The 16,599-nt window shown below is 41.1% G+C and overlaps 1 protein-coding gene across 4 annotated transcripts in view; it reads left to right on the top strand.

Moving 5' to 3' along the window:
* Positions 1-16,599, top strand: part of PCCA (propionyl-CoA carboxylase subunit alpha) — a 474,500-nt gene that overhangs the window by 61,845 nt on the left and 396,056 nt on the right. For 2 of the 4 annotated variants that reach the window (XM_042929832.1, XM_042929843.1), the window contains one exon: positions 15,096-15,173. In XM_042929832.1, coding sequence (XP_042785766.1) covers positions 15,126-15,173 — 48 coding nt within the window. In that variant the 5' untranslated portion in view covers positions 15,096-15,125. Of the gene's footprint in view, positions 1-16; positions 130-5,702; positions 6,027-15,095; positions 15,174-16,599 lie in introns of those variants that run through there. The other 2 variants (XM_042929812.1, XM_042929821.1) reach the window with 2 other exon arrangements.

Here is a 16,599-nt window from a genome sequence, read left to right on the forward strand (position 1 = left end):
GAGCGCCGGTCGGCCGGGGCGACAATGGCGGGGCTCTGGGTTGGGGCGGCGGCGCTGGTCGGGGCCGGACGGCGTGGGCGGCGGTTGCCGCAGCCGCTGATGCGGAGCTCAGCGCTGTGGACCCTGAAGGTGAGGAGCGAGCGGGCTCCCCGCGGGCCTGGGCTTCGCTGGGCTTCGCTGGGCTCGCAGCCCCGCAGCGCCTGCGGTGGCCGGTGTGGCGGAGAGCGCCCCGCGGTTCCCGGGCGACGCCGCGGCCCGTTCCGCAGCCGTCGGCGCCCCTCGTCCCTCTGCACCCGCGTTGGCGCTGGAGCGCAGCCCTTACCCGGAGGCTCGTGGAGTCGGAGGGGCCCTCCGAGCCGGCAGGCGTGCGCCCTCGGCTCGCTAGCCCCTGGGAGCGGCTGACAGCCGTGTGGCTGGCGCCTACGTGCTTTTTCCCTGCAGCCGTTCTTGTGCCTTACGGCTTCGGCTTCGGCTTCCCAGGGTGGATTCTTAAGGATCCTTACAGTTTGTTTTCTCTTGGCTTTTTCCTAATTTTAGGGACACTGAATTGCTGCCGAAGTAGAATTAGGGTTGTGAGTTTATCTCAACTTCTAAAGTGTCTGCGATGCCAGGATTGCTACTACCTTTTACGTTTGAGTTGAGAGCCTATTTCAATTGAATTACATCGCGGTTTGCTGTGTGTGCATCCTGTGAGTTTAGTTTTCTTTTCTATGTAGTGGTTAGCCAGAGTTTTGTACAATTGATCTAAACCCATTTTTCCTCTGTGCTGTGTGCCCCAGGGTTTCTTGATGACAGCCTTGGCTCATATGTTGGAGTGTCTGTGGGCCGCTGTTAAGACTTTCTCTTGAAAATGGAGTCTCTTGTAGTTTCTGAGCAAAGACGACTTGACTTTACTAATAGGGTTTATTAAGTCATTTCAGCGAATTCTTTAAAATGAGGGTCTCCCTGAAAACCACCTGTCATTTGGTTCGTCTGCTTGTTAAACTTCCTTAAAAGAAAAAAATCTTTTAAAAATTGTCACATAACTTGATTTATTGTCCTTGAGCTCTAGAATTGGAAAACACTTTAGAGATGATCTGGCCCATCCCATTCTCTTAAAGAGGAGGGAACTGAGGCCCAGGTGAGCACTGTGGGAGCTCCAGCTCCAAGTGGAAGTGAGCCTGCACCTGTGTTAGCTTAGCTTCAGCTTTGGATGCCACTCTCAAAGTACACAGTGTTCTTTGTGTGGCCACAAAATCTGTTTTTAAATGCTTTTGTTATCTTAGTCTTTGTTGGCTACATTAGTTGCAGTTGTCACATCTTATGCTTTTACATAGGAGGCGGCCTGGTGTAGTGGAAGGAAGGCTTGGGCTTTGGAGTCAGTCACACAGATGAAGTTTTGTATATTAGACAAGTCACTTTGCTGGGACTCAGCTTCGTCCTTTCAACTACTTTTTTATTCAACAAATCTTTATTGGATTATTTCCTGTATTCTACCAATGGGGAACAAATATAGTTTCTGCTCTCTTAGATATGGTAGTCTATTAGAGAGAGACAAGTAAGTATAAAATGCTATTAGGGGAGAGGTCTTGGTGCTATAAGAAAATACAATGGAGAGATTTGACCAAGTCATGATATTGAGCTCTATGTCATAGGTACCGTTCTGGTGCTTTACTTGAATTAATTTATTCAGTCCTCACGACAGCCATATAATCCCGATTTATAGATGAAGATATTGAGGCACAAAGTGTTATGTGACTTGCTCAAAGCTATGGAATTGGTAAGTGGCAGAGCTAGGATATAGGACTCCAGAACTGGTGCCCTTAATCATGCTATCCTGCTTAAGGGAAAGGACTGTTTTCCTTTGGAAGTGAAAATTGAAACAAGTTTTGAAGGATAAAGTGACTTGTAAAGATAGAAGAGATGACTGTGAAAGAATAGCATGTGCAAAGGCCCTGTGGCCAGAGGGAATGACAAGATATAAGCACTGAGAAAAGCCTACTTAGGCTGTAGTGTGCAGAGATTAGACAGTGCTAGGGAGGTAGGTATGAATCAGGTTGTGCTTGCTTTGCAGATCAAGCTATTACTTTTGGTCTTTATGTTATAGTGATGGGAAGTCATTCATGTTGGAGGTAGGAAGGATTGCACTGACATTTTAGATTGGTGAGGCTGAGAGGAAAGTTGTTACAGTATTTATTGCTATATACTTTTTAGACGTTATTGGGGTATAATATATAAGCTTTGATCTTTCTCCATACTCCCCCCCCTTTTTTTAAAGATTTTCTTTTTTTTTTTTTTACATTTTTTTTTTTTTTTTACATTTTTTTATTTTTGAGAGACAGAGTGAGCAGGGGAGGGGTGGAGAGAGAAAGAGACACAGAATCTGAGGCAGGCTCCAGGGTCTGAGCTATCAGCACAGAGCCCGGCGCTGGGCTCGAACCCATGAACCGTGAGATCATGACCTGAACCGAAGTCGGATGCTTAACCAACTGAGCCACCCAGGCGCCCCAAAAGATTTTATTTATTTATTTATTTATTTTTTATTAAAAAAATTTTTTTTTTTTTTAACATTTATTTATTTTTGAGACAGAGACAGAGCATGAACAGGGGAGGGGCAGAGAAAGAGGGAGACACAGACTCTGAAACAGGCTCCAGGCTCTGAGCTGTCAGCACAGAGCCCGATGCGGGGCTCGAACCCAGGAACCGTGAGATCATGACCTGAGCCGAAGTCGGACGCTCAACCGACTGAGCCACCCAGGCGCCCCTAAAAGATTTTATTTTTAAGTAATCTCTACATCCAACATGGGGCTCAAATTTACAACCCTGAGGTGAAGAGTCACCTGCTCCACCCACTGAGCCAGCCAGGCACCCCATCTCCCGCTTTCTTTTAGTGTGTTGCCAGAGACTGCATCTTGTCTATTTCTGTGTTCTCAGCGCAGTGTTTAACACAATAGGTGCTGGATGTGTGACAGTACTGACTGGAGTAGAGTGCCAATAAAGAATTCCTCCCATAAGTGGGAAGAATCTCTGGAGTTCACTGTTACTTTGGGGGAAGAACTTGCACTGCTGCTTAGCTTCTTTATGTGCTTTTTTTTTTTTTAATTAAAAAAAATTTTTTTTAACACTTATTCATTTTTGAGAGTGAGAGAGACAGAGCATGAGTGGGGGAGGGTCAGAGAGAGAGGGAGACACAGAATCCCAAGCAGGCTTCAGGCTCTGAGCTGTCAGCCCAGAGCCGGACATGGGGCTTGAACTCATGGACTGCAAGATCATGACCTGAGCCGAAGTCGGACGCTCAACCGACTGAGCCACCCAGGCAACCCTCTTTATATGCTTCTTTTACATGAATTTGAAATGTGCTCCACTGAGTCTGCCTTTGAAGCAGAACCATTTAAATATTTTATTCCTGCCATTCCTCTTTCCCATCCTGCAAGCCATTTGGTTGGTTGGAAAGCAGACTGGCAACTCTAGACCCTAGTGTCCCCATTCTTTTAGCCAGTTAGCAGAACTTGTTTGCTTTTAGGGTATATGTAGAGTTGACCTTTTAGTCTTGTTTTGTGTATCAGCACATTTTGTTTAAATACCCAGTTTTTTTTTTTTTTTTTTTTTTCTGTCTCCATTTTTCAGTGGCTCTAGGATGTTGGTTTTAGGGTGATTGTTACAGTGTATTGAACTCTTATATGCCTTACATGGTTTCATGTTTTATCTCTCATCTGTATAGCAAGTAGGTAAAAAGTTGCAGTATTACAGACCAGGAAACAAACATTAGCAGTGAAGTAACTTGCTTAAGGACACAATTGATTGAGGCAGAATTTCAACCTTGGATGGTATGATTCCCAAACCTTGTTTTCACAGTTACAAATTGTCTCTCATTTAAGTGATGGTCTCATTATATGGTGCATTCACAGAACTTAAATGCTCAAGCTTTATGTTCCTTAAAATTCCAAGAATTTCTTTTCTAGTCTTGAAAAAGAATGTTTAAGCCTATCTGAATGCTTTAGAATTGCCCGGAGGTAAATCTTTCCAACATGCTGATAAATTTCTGACAATCATTTGGGAAGAAAATTTTCTAAGATTATTACAGAAACCAGTTCTGGCATGATAAAATGCTTATGGACATTTGTGTATTTATACATCTGCTTTTTGGGTTTTATTTCGTCAAGAGGTTCAGAACTGAGGAGTGATTGGTAAAATCCTTTTCTAAATAAGAGGGAAAGATGGGGGACAGTTTAATCAAAAGAGTGAGGGAAAAGGCATTGTTTAAATGATTCCAAAAATTTTTAAAGATTTTATTTTTTTAAGTAATCTCTACACCCAATGTGGGACTTGAATTTATAACCTCGAGATTAAGAGTCGTATGCTCTACTGACTGAGCCAACCCTTAAATGATTCCTATTTTTTAAAAGATGTGGGTAGGGGCGCCTGGGTGGCTCAGTCGGTTAAGCGTCCGACTTCAGCTCGGGTCACGATCTCGCGGTCCGCGAGTTCGAGCCCCTCGTCGGGCTCTGGGCTGATGGCTCAGAGCCTGGAGCTTGCTTCTGACTCTGTGTCTCCCTCTCTCTCTACCCCTCCCCCGTTCATGCTGTGTCTCTCTCTGTCTCAAAAATAAATAAACGTTAAAAAAAATTTTTTAAAAAAGATGTGGGTAAATGGGAGAATAGGGATGAAAAAGGAAATTTGAGAAGGAAACATATTTTGGGGGTAGAAACAATGTTTCCTTTTAGGTAACCTGAGTTAGATGACTACAAGAGTCATGTTGAGTTGGTGGGAAATAAGAGGGAAATTGGCGGCAGGTTTTTGGGTGATCTGAGGTAGAAGTTGGATGTGAACTCTGCAGGATATAGTAAGTTAATACTTAACTGAATACTCCATCTTTTTAAATTTATTTATTTTTTTGTTTTAGAGCATGAGCGGGGCAGAGGAAGAGAGAATCTTAAGCAGGCTCCACACTCAGTGGGGCTCGATCCCACAACACTAGGGTCATGATCTGAGCCCAAATCAAGAGTTGGATGCTCAATCGGCTGAGGCACCCCGACACCCCAAGAATACTCCCATCTTATTGCCCTAAATTCAGATTTGAAAAAAAGATGAAGAGACAGGAGGATTTAGAGGAATGGTTTGAGAGGAGTCTGTATAGTTCGTTCCTTCATCTAGAGATGTAGTTCTCTGTCCCTTCAAAGAGTGTGTGTGGAGCATCTGTGAAGTGCCTGCTACTATGATATGTACTGAGGAGATCAAAAGAAACTAAAACATGTTCCCTCACCGTGTCCCTGGTGTAGAGAGGTCAAGGAATAAAAATAAAAGACTGAAGGAAGAATTTGATAAGGTCTGTAGTCTTTAATGATAGTGATTTCAGTAGTGTGGTATATTCTTATATATAGAAATATTGCTTTGTTTTGAAGATACCTTCCAGTAGTTGGAGCAAATACATACTGTTTTGAAAAATCAGGGTGTTGTATGATTTAAAAAAAATTATTTTAAATTCCTACTGACATTTTTATAAAAAAAAAAGACAAACTGTGATGGGGTCAGTATTAATAAGATAAAAATAAAAGTGAATTTCAAAAACGTTGGAAAATATAATTTTCAGGCTTATAATTTCAGTCAGGAAAACTAATAGAGCATCCGTGGGACACAGCTGGTGGCTTAAAACCACACTTATTTATTCCTTCACAGTTATGGAGGCTAGAAGTTGGAAATCAAGATGTTGGCAAGGCCATGCTCACTCTGAAGGCTCCAGTGAAGAATGCCTCCTTGTCTCTGGGCTTCTCGTAGCTCCAGGCATCCCTTACCTTGTGGCTGCAAGTCTCTGCCTGTGTCCTCACATGGCCTTCCCTTCCTTCTCCCTGTGTGTACTCTCCTCTTCTTTCTTTTCTAAGGGCACTTGTCTTTGGATTTAGGGCCATGACCAGGATCCAGGATGATCCCATCTGGAAATATATCACCAAAGACCCTTTTTCCAGAAGAGGTCATAGCCACAAGTTCTAAGATATGGACACACAATTTTGGAGGCCACCATTCAATCTGCTACACCTGCTATGTGCCAGGTGCTGTTTAATGCTGGGGTATAACGGTGAACGTCTCTGCCTTCATTGTGGTTATATCCAGGTAGAGCACACTGACTGTGTTCACAGAAATAGATGAGTTCAGGGTTGCCTGCCTGGCTCAGCCAGTTAAGCATCTGACCTTGGCTCAGGTCATGATCTCACTGTTTGTGAGGTCGAGCCCCACTCCAGGCTCCACGCTCTCTCTCCCTTTCTCTGCCCCTTGCTCACCACGCTCTCTCTCAAAAAAAATAAAAATAAAAAAGAAATAGATAAGTTCAAAGAGCAGTAAGTGCTCTGAAAGGAGAAAAATAGAGTGGTGGTGGTATTGAGAACTGCTAACCTAAAAAAAAACAGGGGGCACATTTCTGAGCATGTGGCATTTGAACAGGAAAGTGACCCAGATTACCACGTGACAATCTAGGGGACTAGCAATCCAAAGGAAGGCCAAGCAAAAGCTCTGAGTTGCGATCGTATTTGGTATAGTCAAGGGATGGGTGTGGCCAGTGTGGCTGGAGTGAATGAATGACCGAAGAGTGCTAGGAGATGCGGTAGGTAGGCCAGTCATATAGGGGCTTGTATGTGCAATTTATCCTAATCGTGAGAGTCCCTTGGAAGATTTTGAGCAAACTGGATCCATGTTTTGGAAAGACCATTCTGAATGCTATGTGGAGAATGTCCTAGTGGAGACTGGGGTGGGAAGAGTGGCATCAGGGAGACCAGTTAGGAGGCCATTGTAGAAGTTCAACAAGAGAGGATGGTAGGGTGGTCGCACTGGAGTTAGACCTGGGAAGACTTGGGATATATTTAGAACTAGAGCCAGTAGTATTTACTGTTGGGTTCAAAGGGAGATGTAAGCAAAGAGTGGAATCAAGGATCCCTGAAAGGAAGGCACAAAAGGCTGCCGCATATTGTAGGATTCCTTATATATGAAATGTCCAGAATAGGTAGATGCATAGACAGACGGCAGACTAGCAGGTGCCAGGGGCTGGGGGTGGGGACTGGTAGAAACTGCTAATAGCTAAGGGGTTTCTTTTTGAGGCAATGAAAAAATGTTCTGGAATCAGATTGGTGATGGTTCCACAACTTTGTGAATACCCTAAAATACATAGTTGTGTACTTTAAAAGAATGCGTTTTATGGTATGTGAATTAAATCTCAATTTACAGGGGGGAAAAAAGAGTGACTCTTAGGTCTACCTGAGCCCTTGGGTGGGATAGTCTTAGTGTTTTGGAACGCTGCAGCTTGGGGTGGAAGATGAAGACAGCAGTTTCCATTGAAATGATTTGATGGAATTTACAAAACACAGAGGGATGGTTGATCTTATTTGTTGTTTGTGGGGTGCTGGATGGCTGTGGAAAGTATTTTGAAACCATATTCTAGGGTTGATGATTCTAGGGTTGTTGCAAATGGCAAAGGAGGAAAAAAGCTGTATTCACATTTAATCATCAAACCGCCTTCAAATGATTCTCGTTTCCACAGCTGGGGTTAACTAAGTTGCTCAAGGTCACACAAGAATTAAGTGGGAGATTCAGGATTCAAAGTCAAATCTACAGTGCTTTTATTATACCATATTAATAAACTTAGTAAAAAGAATAAAGGAGAAATTTATACATCTTGACATGAAAACTAGTTTGAACTCCCTAGTAGCCACAGAGAAGAGGGAAGCAGTAGGCTATTGACTGCATAGAATATGTAAAGAATATGTAAAAACAGGGCCACCTGGGTGGCTCAGTCGGTTGAGCGTCTGACTTCCGCTCAGGTCATGACCTCGCGGTCTGTGAGTTTGAGCTCCGCGTTGGGCTCTGTGCCGACAGCTCAGAGCCTAGAGCCTGCTTCAGATTCTGGGTCTCCCTCTCTCTCTCTCCCCTCCTCTGTTCATGCTCTCTGTCTCAAAAAATAAATAAACATTTAAAAAAAATAAAACCCCAATTCGTCGAATAAATAAGTTTGATACTCATTTTACAAAAAAATGCAGTCATCTTTCTTCCTATCTCATTGGTTGTCACTGATCTAGCACTTTGTGAAAGTTACAGTTGTGGAGAAACAGTTCTATTGGAGGTGGGATGGTTAGGTTTCCCAGAAGCCTGAAAGGCTGGTGGTCAACAGAAGAGTGAAGAAAGCAGGATAGAACAGGGGAAAAAAAGCTAAGCAAGGAAGGGGCCTCAGCTGGAGACTAGCTTTAGTCTCACCCTATAGGGGAGCTCTGAAGCAGTGATTCTTAAAGTGGGGACTCAGTCTGTAGCAGAAGTAGCATTACCTGGGAACCTGTAGAAATGCAAAATTTTCAGTTGCCCCCCAGACTGGCCAATTAGAAGCTGGGGATGGAGCCCAGCAATGTTTTCACAAGCCCTCCAGGTGATGCTGATACACAAGAAAGTTAGAGAAGCACCGCTGTAAATTAGCCCTGTTCAATAGAATGTTATGCGAGCTGCAAATGTAGTTTTCTAGCACTCACATTAAGAAAATAAGATGAAATTAATATTAGTGTATTTTATTTAACTCAGTATATTCAAAATATTTTAACATATAAATGTAAAAAAAATTGAAGTCTTTTGCATTGTTTGGGTATTAAGTCTTCACATCTGGTGTGTATTTTATACTTGGAGCACATCAGAATTTGGACTGGTGCATTTCAAGTGCTCAGTATGTGGCTAGTGGCTGCCATATTGGACAGCCAGTTCTTAATAACCAGAGCACCCTACTGAATTGGTCACACTTTGAGGTGAGTGGGGATGGCCTTTTGTACACCCTTGTTAGTCAGTCATTGGCTGTGGGCTGAGAGAGGGGCAGCTCCCGGTCTTAACGGAGAACTCCTGTCTGGTTAAGGCAAGTGGGTCAGTCCAGGGAGCAGGTGTGAGTTGTGAGTGGTCAACACAGCAGCTGGGGAAGCCGTGCTGACTGCTGAAGAGGCTCTGGAAGGGGCCCTGGCAACATCTGCTACAGGTGGGATGGGAAGAATGGCCTGAGAGGGGAGCTGGGTAGAATGATGACAAAGTTTAGAGTTGATGTATGCAGTTTCCTGGTGCTCTAACTCACTGTGGAGGCATAGCCAGAGAATCTTGAGGTTTGATCACCTCTCAAATACCAGGTATTCAGCCTCGCTTTTGACGGAAGGTCAGACTGTAGAAGATTGGGCTGGCTAGTGAGGTCCCAAAGACTAAATAGTTCATGTCTGTTTTGAAGAAAAAGCTGTGCTTAAGTGAAAAAGCCTGACTTACGTGTTTTTGGAGGTTGTTCCCAGGTCGCCCTGGGGCTGTTACAATGCTGCAGTTAAATACTAAGCGAGGCTGCTCCTTGTGAAACATGGAGAGGAACTTCTCTTGGAGATTTTGAAGCTGAAGCATTAGCTAATGTTGACTTTCACCTTGGTAAGATCACTTTATGGCTCTGTTAATCCCTGGTCTTGAGGATAGCTGCTACTTTGAAGCAGAATGCATCCTAATCATGAATTAGCCTGTTAACAGATTTTAGTATTATCCATTTGAATGCTGCTGTGGATGTGTTAAGCATAATGGTAGTTTTGATTTTTACACTAGCGTTTGGTTTTAAACTAGTGTTTACGTTTCTTTCTTTCTTTTTTTTTTTTTTTTTTTGAGATAACTGCTAGTGGATTTACCAGTTTCGGCTGCCACATGAGGTCATGTCCAGAATGTGAAAGTAGGTGCTGTGTTAGAAACACATATTTGTTTCCCTGTTTGCAACGGCTGGAAAGCTTGTATGCAGTTTGTTGAAAAGCTATAGCCTTTGTCGTCCTACCCCCCCCTCCCCCCCGCAACCCCCCTTTTTTTTTCTTTTGGTTAACAATTATTATGTACTTTATAGAACATGCAAATCTGAGTCTGGACCAGAGCTCCTGATTATTACTACCCTAATGGTAACTCCCAAAGGAAGGGTCTGGTACAATTTTAAGAAGGGAACAGCTGTATAATTGGATTTAGTTATTGTGTAATAATCTCTTACATTTTGTTGGTGCTTTACAGTTTGTAAAGGTTTGTGTGATCCTTTCAACAAGTGTAGGGTATCTCTACATTTTACTAAAAGAAACAAAGTCCAGAGAGATGATTTGCTTGGTGGTGCATGACTACGAAGCGGTGGACCTAAGTGCTGACCCAGGTCTTGTGACCCTGAAGGTTCTGCTACTTGCCATGTGCCACGCTGTTAGCAGATATTTCTTTTCCACATGTGGAAATCTTTATCTTGTAGAAGAGAACCAATGGTAAGAGGTCGTTGGGAAGTCATTTTGTATACACTGACCTTTCTCCTCTTGGCTGTGATAGGCTAAATAGTCTTTATAATTGGAGTTGATTCAGGTGTTTCCCTTGAACTTCTGTTTTTAGGAAATACCTTAAAAAACTTTGGATGGAGCTTGTAGCCAGTTTGTTATATGCTTAATAAAAGTAATGAATTAAAATTCTGTGTAGAGGTGCAAATTAAGCAGATTTCTCCTAACTATTCTCTGTATTTAAAAAAAGAAATTTTAGGAGTGCCCAGATGGCTCAGTTGGTTAAGCGTCTGACTCTTGATTTTGGTTCAGGTCATGATCTCACGGTTGTGAGATAGAGCTGGGTGTTGGGCTCTACGCTGGGCTTGGAGACTGCTTAGGGTTCTCTCTTGTCCCCTGACCCTCCCTCTCATGCTCTTGTTCTCTTTTTCTCTCTCAAAAAAATAATAAATTTTAGGGGCTCCTGGCTGGCTCAGTTGGTGGAGCATGTGACCTTGGGGTCATGAGTTCTAGCCCACGTTGGGTGTGGAGATTACTAGGAAACAAAATGATGAAAGAAATTTCATGTTGTATCTCTACAAAAATTATCTGATTTTTGACCTGTATTTTTTATAACTTTGATCTTCCATAAAGGTCTCCCAGGAGTGAACAGGAACAGAGAAAGGCCAACTATAAACCAGTTCAGACCCTGGTTTCTTCTTTATAGTTCTGCTCTTCTAGTTTTGCTTGGACCAGTTGTACTTCTAGTTACTTGGTTAACCAGGGGAATCCATGTTTTTTTTGAAATTTTGGGACACATTATCACAAATTCAAATGTGTAAAAGCTATATGCTTTTTTTTTTTTTTTTTTAAATACTGGTGGTAAAATAGTCTGAGGTCTTCAGAATCAGGTATTTTAAATAGTAATAAAAAGATTCCAAAACACCAGTTTGATCAATAAGTATAGTGCTACAGCTTCTACATTTTGGCCAGATGTAACTTGTAATAGAGTGGATTTAGTTTTAAGAAGTGTGTGGCATAGACTTTTTTTTTTTTTAAGCGTAGGCTTTTTTTTTTTTTTTTTTTTTAAGGTTTGTTCATTTTTGAGAGAGAGAGAGGGAGTGTGTGTGCTTGTGCAAGCGGAGGGGGGTGCAGAGAGAGGGGATAGAGGATCTGAAGTGAGTTTTTTTGCTGACTGCAGAGTGCCTAATGTGGGGCTCGAACTATGAACCATGAGATCATGACCTGGGCCAAAGTCAGTCACTTAACCTACTGAGCCACCCAGTGGGCACCCAGGTGCCCCTGGCGTAGATGTTTTCTATTTTAGTTTTAGGTTACTGATAGTTTCACTGAAAGTAAATATAGCATAATTGAGTCAGCGCCCCCAAACAGTGGTCAGAGCCTGGCAACTTGAGATTTCTGAGTGGTTTGGGGATAGAAACTCTTACTTTTGGGGAAGTGTAGCTTATTCCTCATGGGCTCATCTAATTAGGTAGAGTCTGGAGGTTTTTATTCCCAGAAGTAGCCTGGAAACTTAGTGCATTAATTCATACTGATGAAAATTTATGAAATCAGCTCGATTTACACCAAGTAGGTCTGCATGTTTGTTAGTTACTCTGAGTGTAGTAGTAGTTCAGCAGTGAGATCTGGGTCACTGCCTTGCGTGGCCTCACTGGCTTACATGTTGACTTTGGATCGAGTGCATATCCTCCCATGATCATGAGAAGCTTGTACACATTAGATACCCCTCTACTACGTAAGCTCTTGTTTTTTTGATAACTGTGGTTTAGGTTTGTAAGGGACCTTAAAGAAAAGTCATCCAGACTTTCATTTCTTAGCAGATGGGTTAGAGTGGTTTGCTCAAGTCCTAGAGTTAGGGTTAGAATTCAGGTTTCTTGATTTTCTTTCCCATAGTTCTTTGCTGGGTGGTAGGGTGCTTTTTAAAGTATTCCCCTCCCCAGACATAAACATCGCTGTTGTTCTCACTCTTCATAGGTAATTAGAATACCTAAAATGTCCATCCCAGGTTGTGTTTTTTTTGTCTGCAAGATGCACATTTGTCATCAGGAATCAGTTACAGCCTTTATTTGTTAGTGATTAAAGACACACGTGTGATTTTGTCTTTTATAAAAAGATCTTGTTGACCTGTTCTTACAGCAGACCACTATGTGCCTTACAATATTAGGGAGAATTTGTAAAAATGTCAACTATTTTGTTGTTACATTTTATAAAATGGGTAGGAAGCTTGCATGTTATTTATTTTGTGTAAATACCCTAGTGCTGGTTTGCAGCAGAATGAGAAATTTCCAGGGAGCTTTTGTTTTTCTTTATTCTTGGAATTTGTTTTCTTAGTTTTCTGCATGGGCTGAGGCTATAAACACAAGACCTGATTTTCTGGAGAAGTAGTATTACCTTTATCTTATTAAGTCTGATGTGGGACTAAAATTGCTAAATATAGCTGTTCTGCTGAAGGCAGTGGAAGACTGAATTTTTATTTGAATGCATAGAGTGGTGAGACCCTCCTGGTAAATTGTTGTTGTTTTTTCCCTCTTTTAATTGTATCTTTGCATAGACATTGGTGTTCACGTGGGAGGTGCCATTACTTTTTATTATCTCAAAATAAACTCCAGAATGCTTTGAATAGATCTGTGCTTAAATTTTGCAACCATTGCAACCTAGCCTAATGACTTTGGACAAATTAAAATTCTCAAGACTCTGTTCTCTCATTAAAATTGGGCCTAATACTCTTGAACTTACAGGGATGTCTGAAGGTATTTAAGAGTGAGTTTTGGTCTTTAAAAAATTTTTTTTTAAATGTTTGTTTATTTTTGAAGGAGAGAGAGACAGAGTGTGAGTGGGGGAGGGGCAGAGAGAGAGGGAGACAGAGAATCCGAAGCAGGCTCCAGGCTCTGAGCTGTCAGCACAGAGCCCGATGTGGGGCTCGAACTCACAAACTGTGAGATCATGACCTGAGCCGAAGTCGGACGCTCAGGTGCTCCAGTGTGTGCCTTTTAAAGACCAAAACTCAGGGGGCGCTTGGGTGGCTCAGCTGGTTAAGCGTCCGACTTGGGCTCAGGTCATGATCTCACAGTTTGTGAGTTCCAGCCCCATGTCGGGCTCTGTGCTGACAGCTTGGAGCCTGGAGCCTGCTACGGATTCTGTCTCCCTCTCTCTCTGCCCCCTTCCACTCATTCTCTCTCTCTCTCTCTCTCTCAAAAATAAGTAAATGTAAAAAAATAAAAAGCACACAGTATGAAGTGTGTTTTCCCAGTTTCCAACCAGTGTCTTTACTAGTCTTTTACTTTTTTTAAATTTGAGAGTGAGAGAGCACGAGTGAGTGTGTGCACAAGTTGGGGAGAGGGGCAAGGGGAGAGAGGGAGAATCCTAAGTAAGCTCCGCGCTCAGCTCAGCCCATTGTGGGGCTCAATCCCATGACGCTGGGATCATGACCCGACTCAAAATCAAGAGTTGGATGCTCAATGGACTGAGCCACCCAGGCACCCTGATTCACGAGTCTTTTACTTGATAGTGTGAACTTCATTTTTAAAGTGTCTTTCTTATCTATTACCTTCACTCTTATATTAAGATTACATTTTGTAATTTAAGACTTGGTGCTTTAAAAAAATAAGATCTTTGAGTTTATTTAAGAATGTTGGTATAAAAACATTTGCCTCTTATTAGCGTTGTCCTCTTAGAAAGTTCTGAGGGGTAGTACCATTTGCTTTTCACTAGCCCCACCTTTTTTTTTTTTTTTTTTTTAAATAGCTTTATCAATGACTACCGGGTAAATTGTTTTCTTAAACCTCAACTATACATTTTATTAGTGATGATTCTTAATGCTTTAAAGCCTTAAGAGAACATTTTTTTCCACATTTATAATAATGAATTAGAAGTCAACTTGATTATTAGTATTACCTTTTCACTGTACCTGTATGTTTTCCCTGTACCAGAAAAAGTAGACTAAGAAATCCCATTCAAGACCTCAGCAAATAAAAAATTCTATTTGATTACTTTCTGGTCCTTGTGAAAATTGGAGCCCCTTGAAGGCCAAGACTCTTGTTTTATGTTTTATAAAGTTCTGTGTGGTATGTGACCTTATGATCCTGGCATGTCAGTGTGCATAATCAGACCTTTCTTTAAATTTTATTTGACCCATTGATCCTTTTAAGTTTTTAATTCCTGTTAACATACAGTATTATATTAGTTTCAGGTATACAATATAGTGATTGAACAGTTCTGTGCATCACTGATGCTTATCACAAGTGTACTCCTTAGTCCCCATCACCTATTTAATTCCTCTCCTCCCTGGTAACATCAGCTCTCTATAATTAAGATTGACCCATCAGTCAGAGAAAGACAAATATCATATGACTTCACTCATGAGGACTTTAAGATACAACACAGATGAACATAAGGGAAGGGAAGCAAAAATAATATACAAACAGGGAGGGGGACAAAACAGAAGAGACTCTTAAATGTGGAGAACAGAGGGTTGCTGGAGGGGTTGTGGGAGGGGGGATGGGCTAAATGGGTAAGGGGCATTAAGGAATCTACTCCTGAAATCGTTGCACTATATGCTAACAAACTTGGATGTAAATTAAAAAAAAAAAGTTGACCCATTGACTCTTACTTTACTTTTCTGGAGATCATTCTGATGCCTTTGGTTTCTCTTGTGTGCCAAAGGGATATGTCTGGTAGTTATGATTTACCTTCCAACCTTCCATAGTTACGGCATGTGGCTTAGGACTACATGTATTGATAAAATATTTTAGGTAGATGCATACTGGAAGAGTTACTCTGAAAAAATATTTTTAAAGCCCATTCAAGGATCTGTAATTTATTTCACCTTTTTTTTTTTTTTTTTGGTAGCATGTCCCACACTACTCAAGACAGCACTTAATGGTGTCCCGTAGTCTCTGTTCAGCAGGATATGATTCTAATGAAAAAGTAAGTATTTAAAAAATACTGACTAGCAGAGTTATAATGGTTTTGCTTTCTTGTTTCCATGCTGTGTTCAGTGGACAGATTAAATATTAGCGCTGTATAATTACTACTCTAACATCATAGGTTTTATAGCTGCTCAATCTTTTTTCATTGTGGGCCACAACCTGAGTCTTAAATTTTGTGTTTGTACCTTTACCAGAAATTGAGTAAACTTTTAGTGTGTTTACTTTATTATTCAGCAGAATAACTAACATAGCATTCTTTCTTAAATTATGGGTTATTTGAGAGATTTTGATTGAACTGATTTATTTTTCCATTTACTTAATATCTGTAGGATTAATTTTGAAGGCACCTTTGTGTATTGTAAATTTTGGGGCAAGGGAATTCCAGTTAAAATCCTGATATAGGATAATAGTTGAGGCTCGTAATAGGAGAAAGAAAGGGGCTATAAGCGGTGATTAGAAAATGTCATTTTTTCTAATGACAATGACAATGAAGACCTCAAACAGGGCAGGAGAGTTTTGGTTAAGAAGAAGTGATTCAAGTTGAGAGTCAGGAAGGTAAAACTGATGAATGATTATTTGAGAACGAAATAGCTGAGGTATCTTCTAAATCATCTCTTGAAGTATACAAAACTACTCAAAAGAATTTGGAGGCTTGGAGAAAGGGTCTGTATCATTGCAGTTTAATAACAATGTGGACACAATTTGCAGGGTATATGTCATTTAAAATTTCCTAATAGCCACATTAAAAAAAACTGAAGAAGTTAACTTTAATAGTATGTTTTAATTCTATATCTAAAGTGTTATTTCAATACATAATATAAAAAGTATCAATGAGATACTTACTTTTTTTTTTTTTTTTGGTACCAGATCTTCTAATCCAAGTGTATAATTTACACTTCTGGCATCTCAGTTTGATTAGCCACATTTGAAGAGCTTAGTGCCAGTGGTTACTTGATTGGACTGCACTGGTCCAGATGAATTAGCTATGATAAACTCCCTTTTATGAAGTAAATCCATGGTTTAATATGAAAACTTTAGTATAGAAGTTGGGGTGCATGTATGTATATTTCTGCACATGTGTTGAGTTCCAATCTAGAGGTAGTGAGCTGTCCTAACTGGGAACACACTCTATGGAGTGGTTAGCTAGTATTTGTTCAAGAGGCCACATTCAAGAGTGGGGGAGACATAGAATACTACGAAGTGTTCATCTATCTTTCTCCCTGTTAACTTTGGTAGCCTTCCTCATTAGCATAATAGGTGTTAGAAGTGGGCTCTCATTGATGAAATTAGTGGTTATGCAAGATATGTGTTCTGGCTGCTATTTAATAGAAATTCTTAGCCCCTGAATTAGAATAAAACAATCTAGTTGGCCTTTCATTCTTTATCTTTAAGGATAGAAACTAAGCTTGATCCCTAAATGAAGT

This window comes from Panthera leo, chromosome A1 (genome assembly GCF_018350215.1).
Source record: "Panthera leo isolate Ple1 chromosome A1, P.leo_Ple1_pat1.1, whole genome shotgun sequence".
Taxonomy (NCBI): domain Eukaryota; kingdom Metazoa; phylum Chordata; class Mammalia; order Carnivora; family Felidae; genus Panthera; species Panthera leo.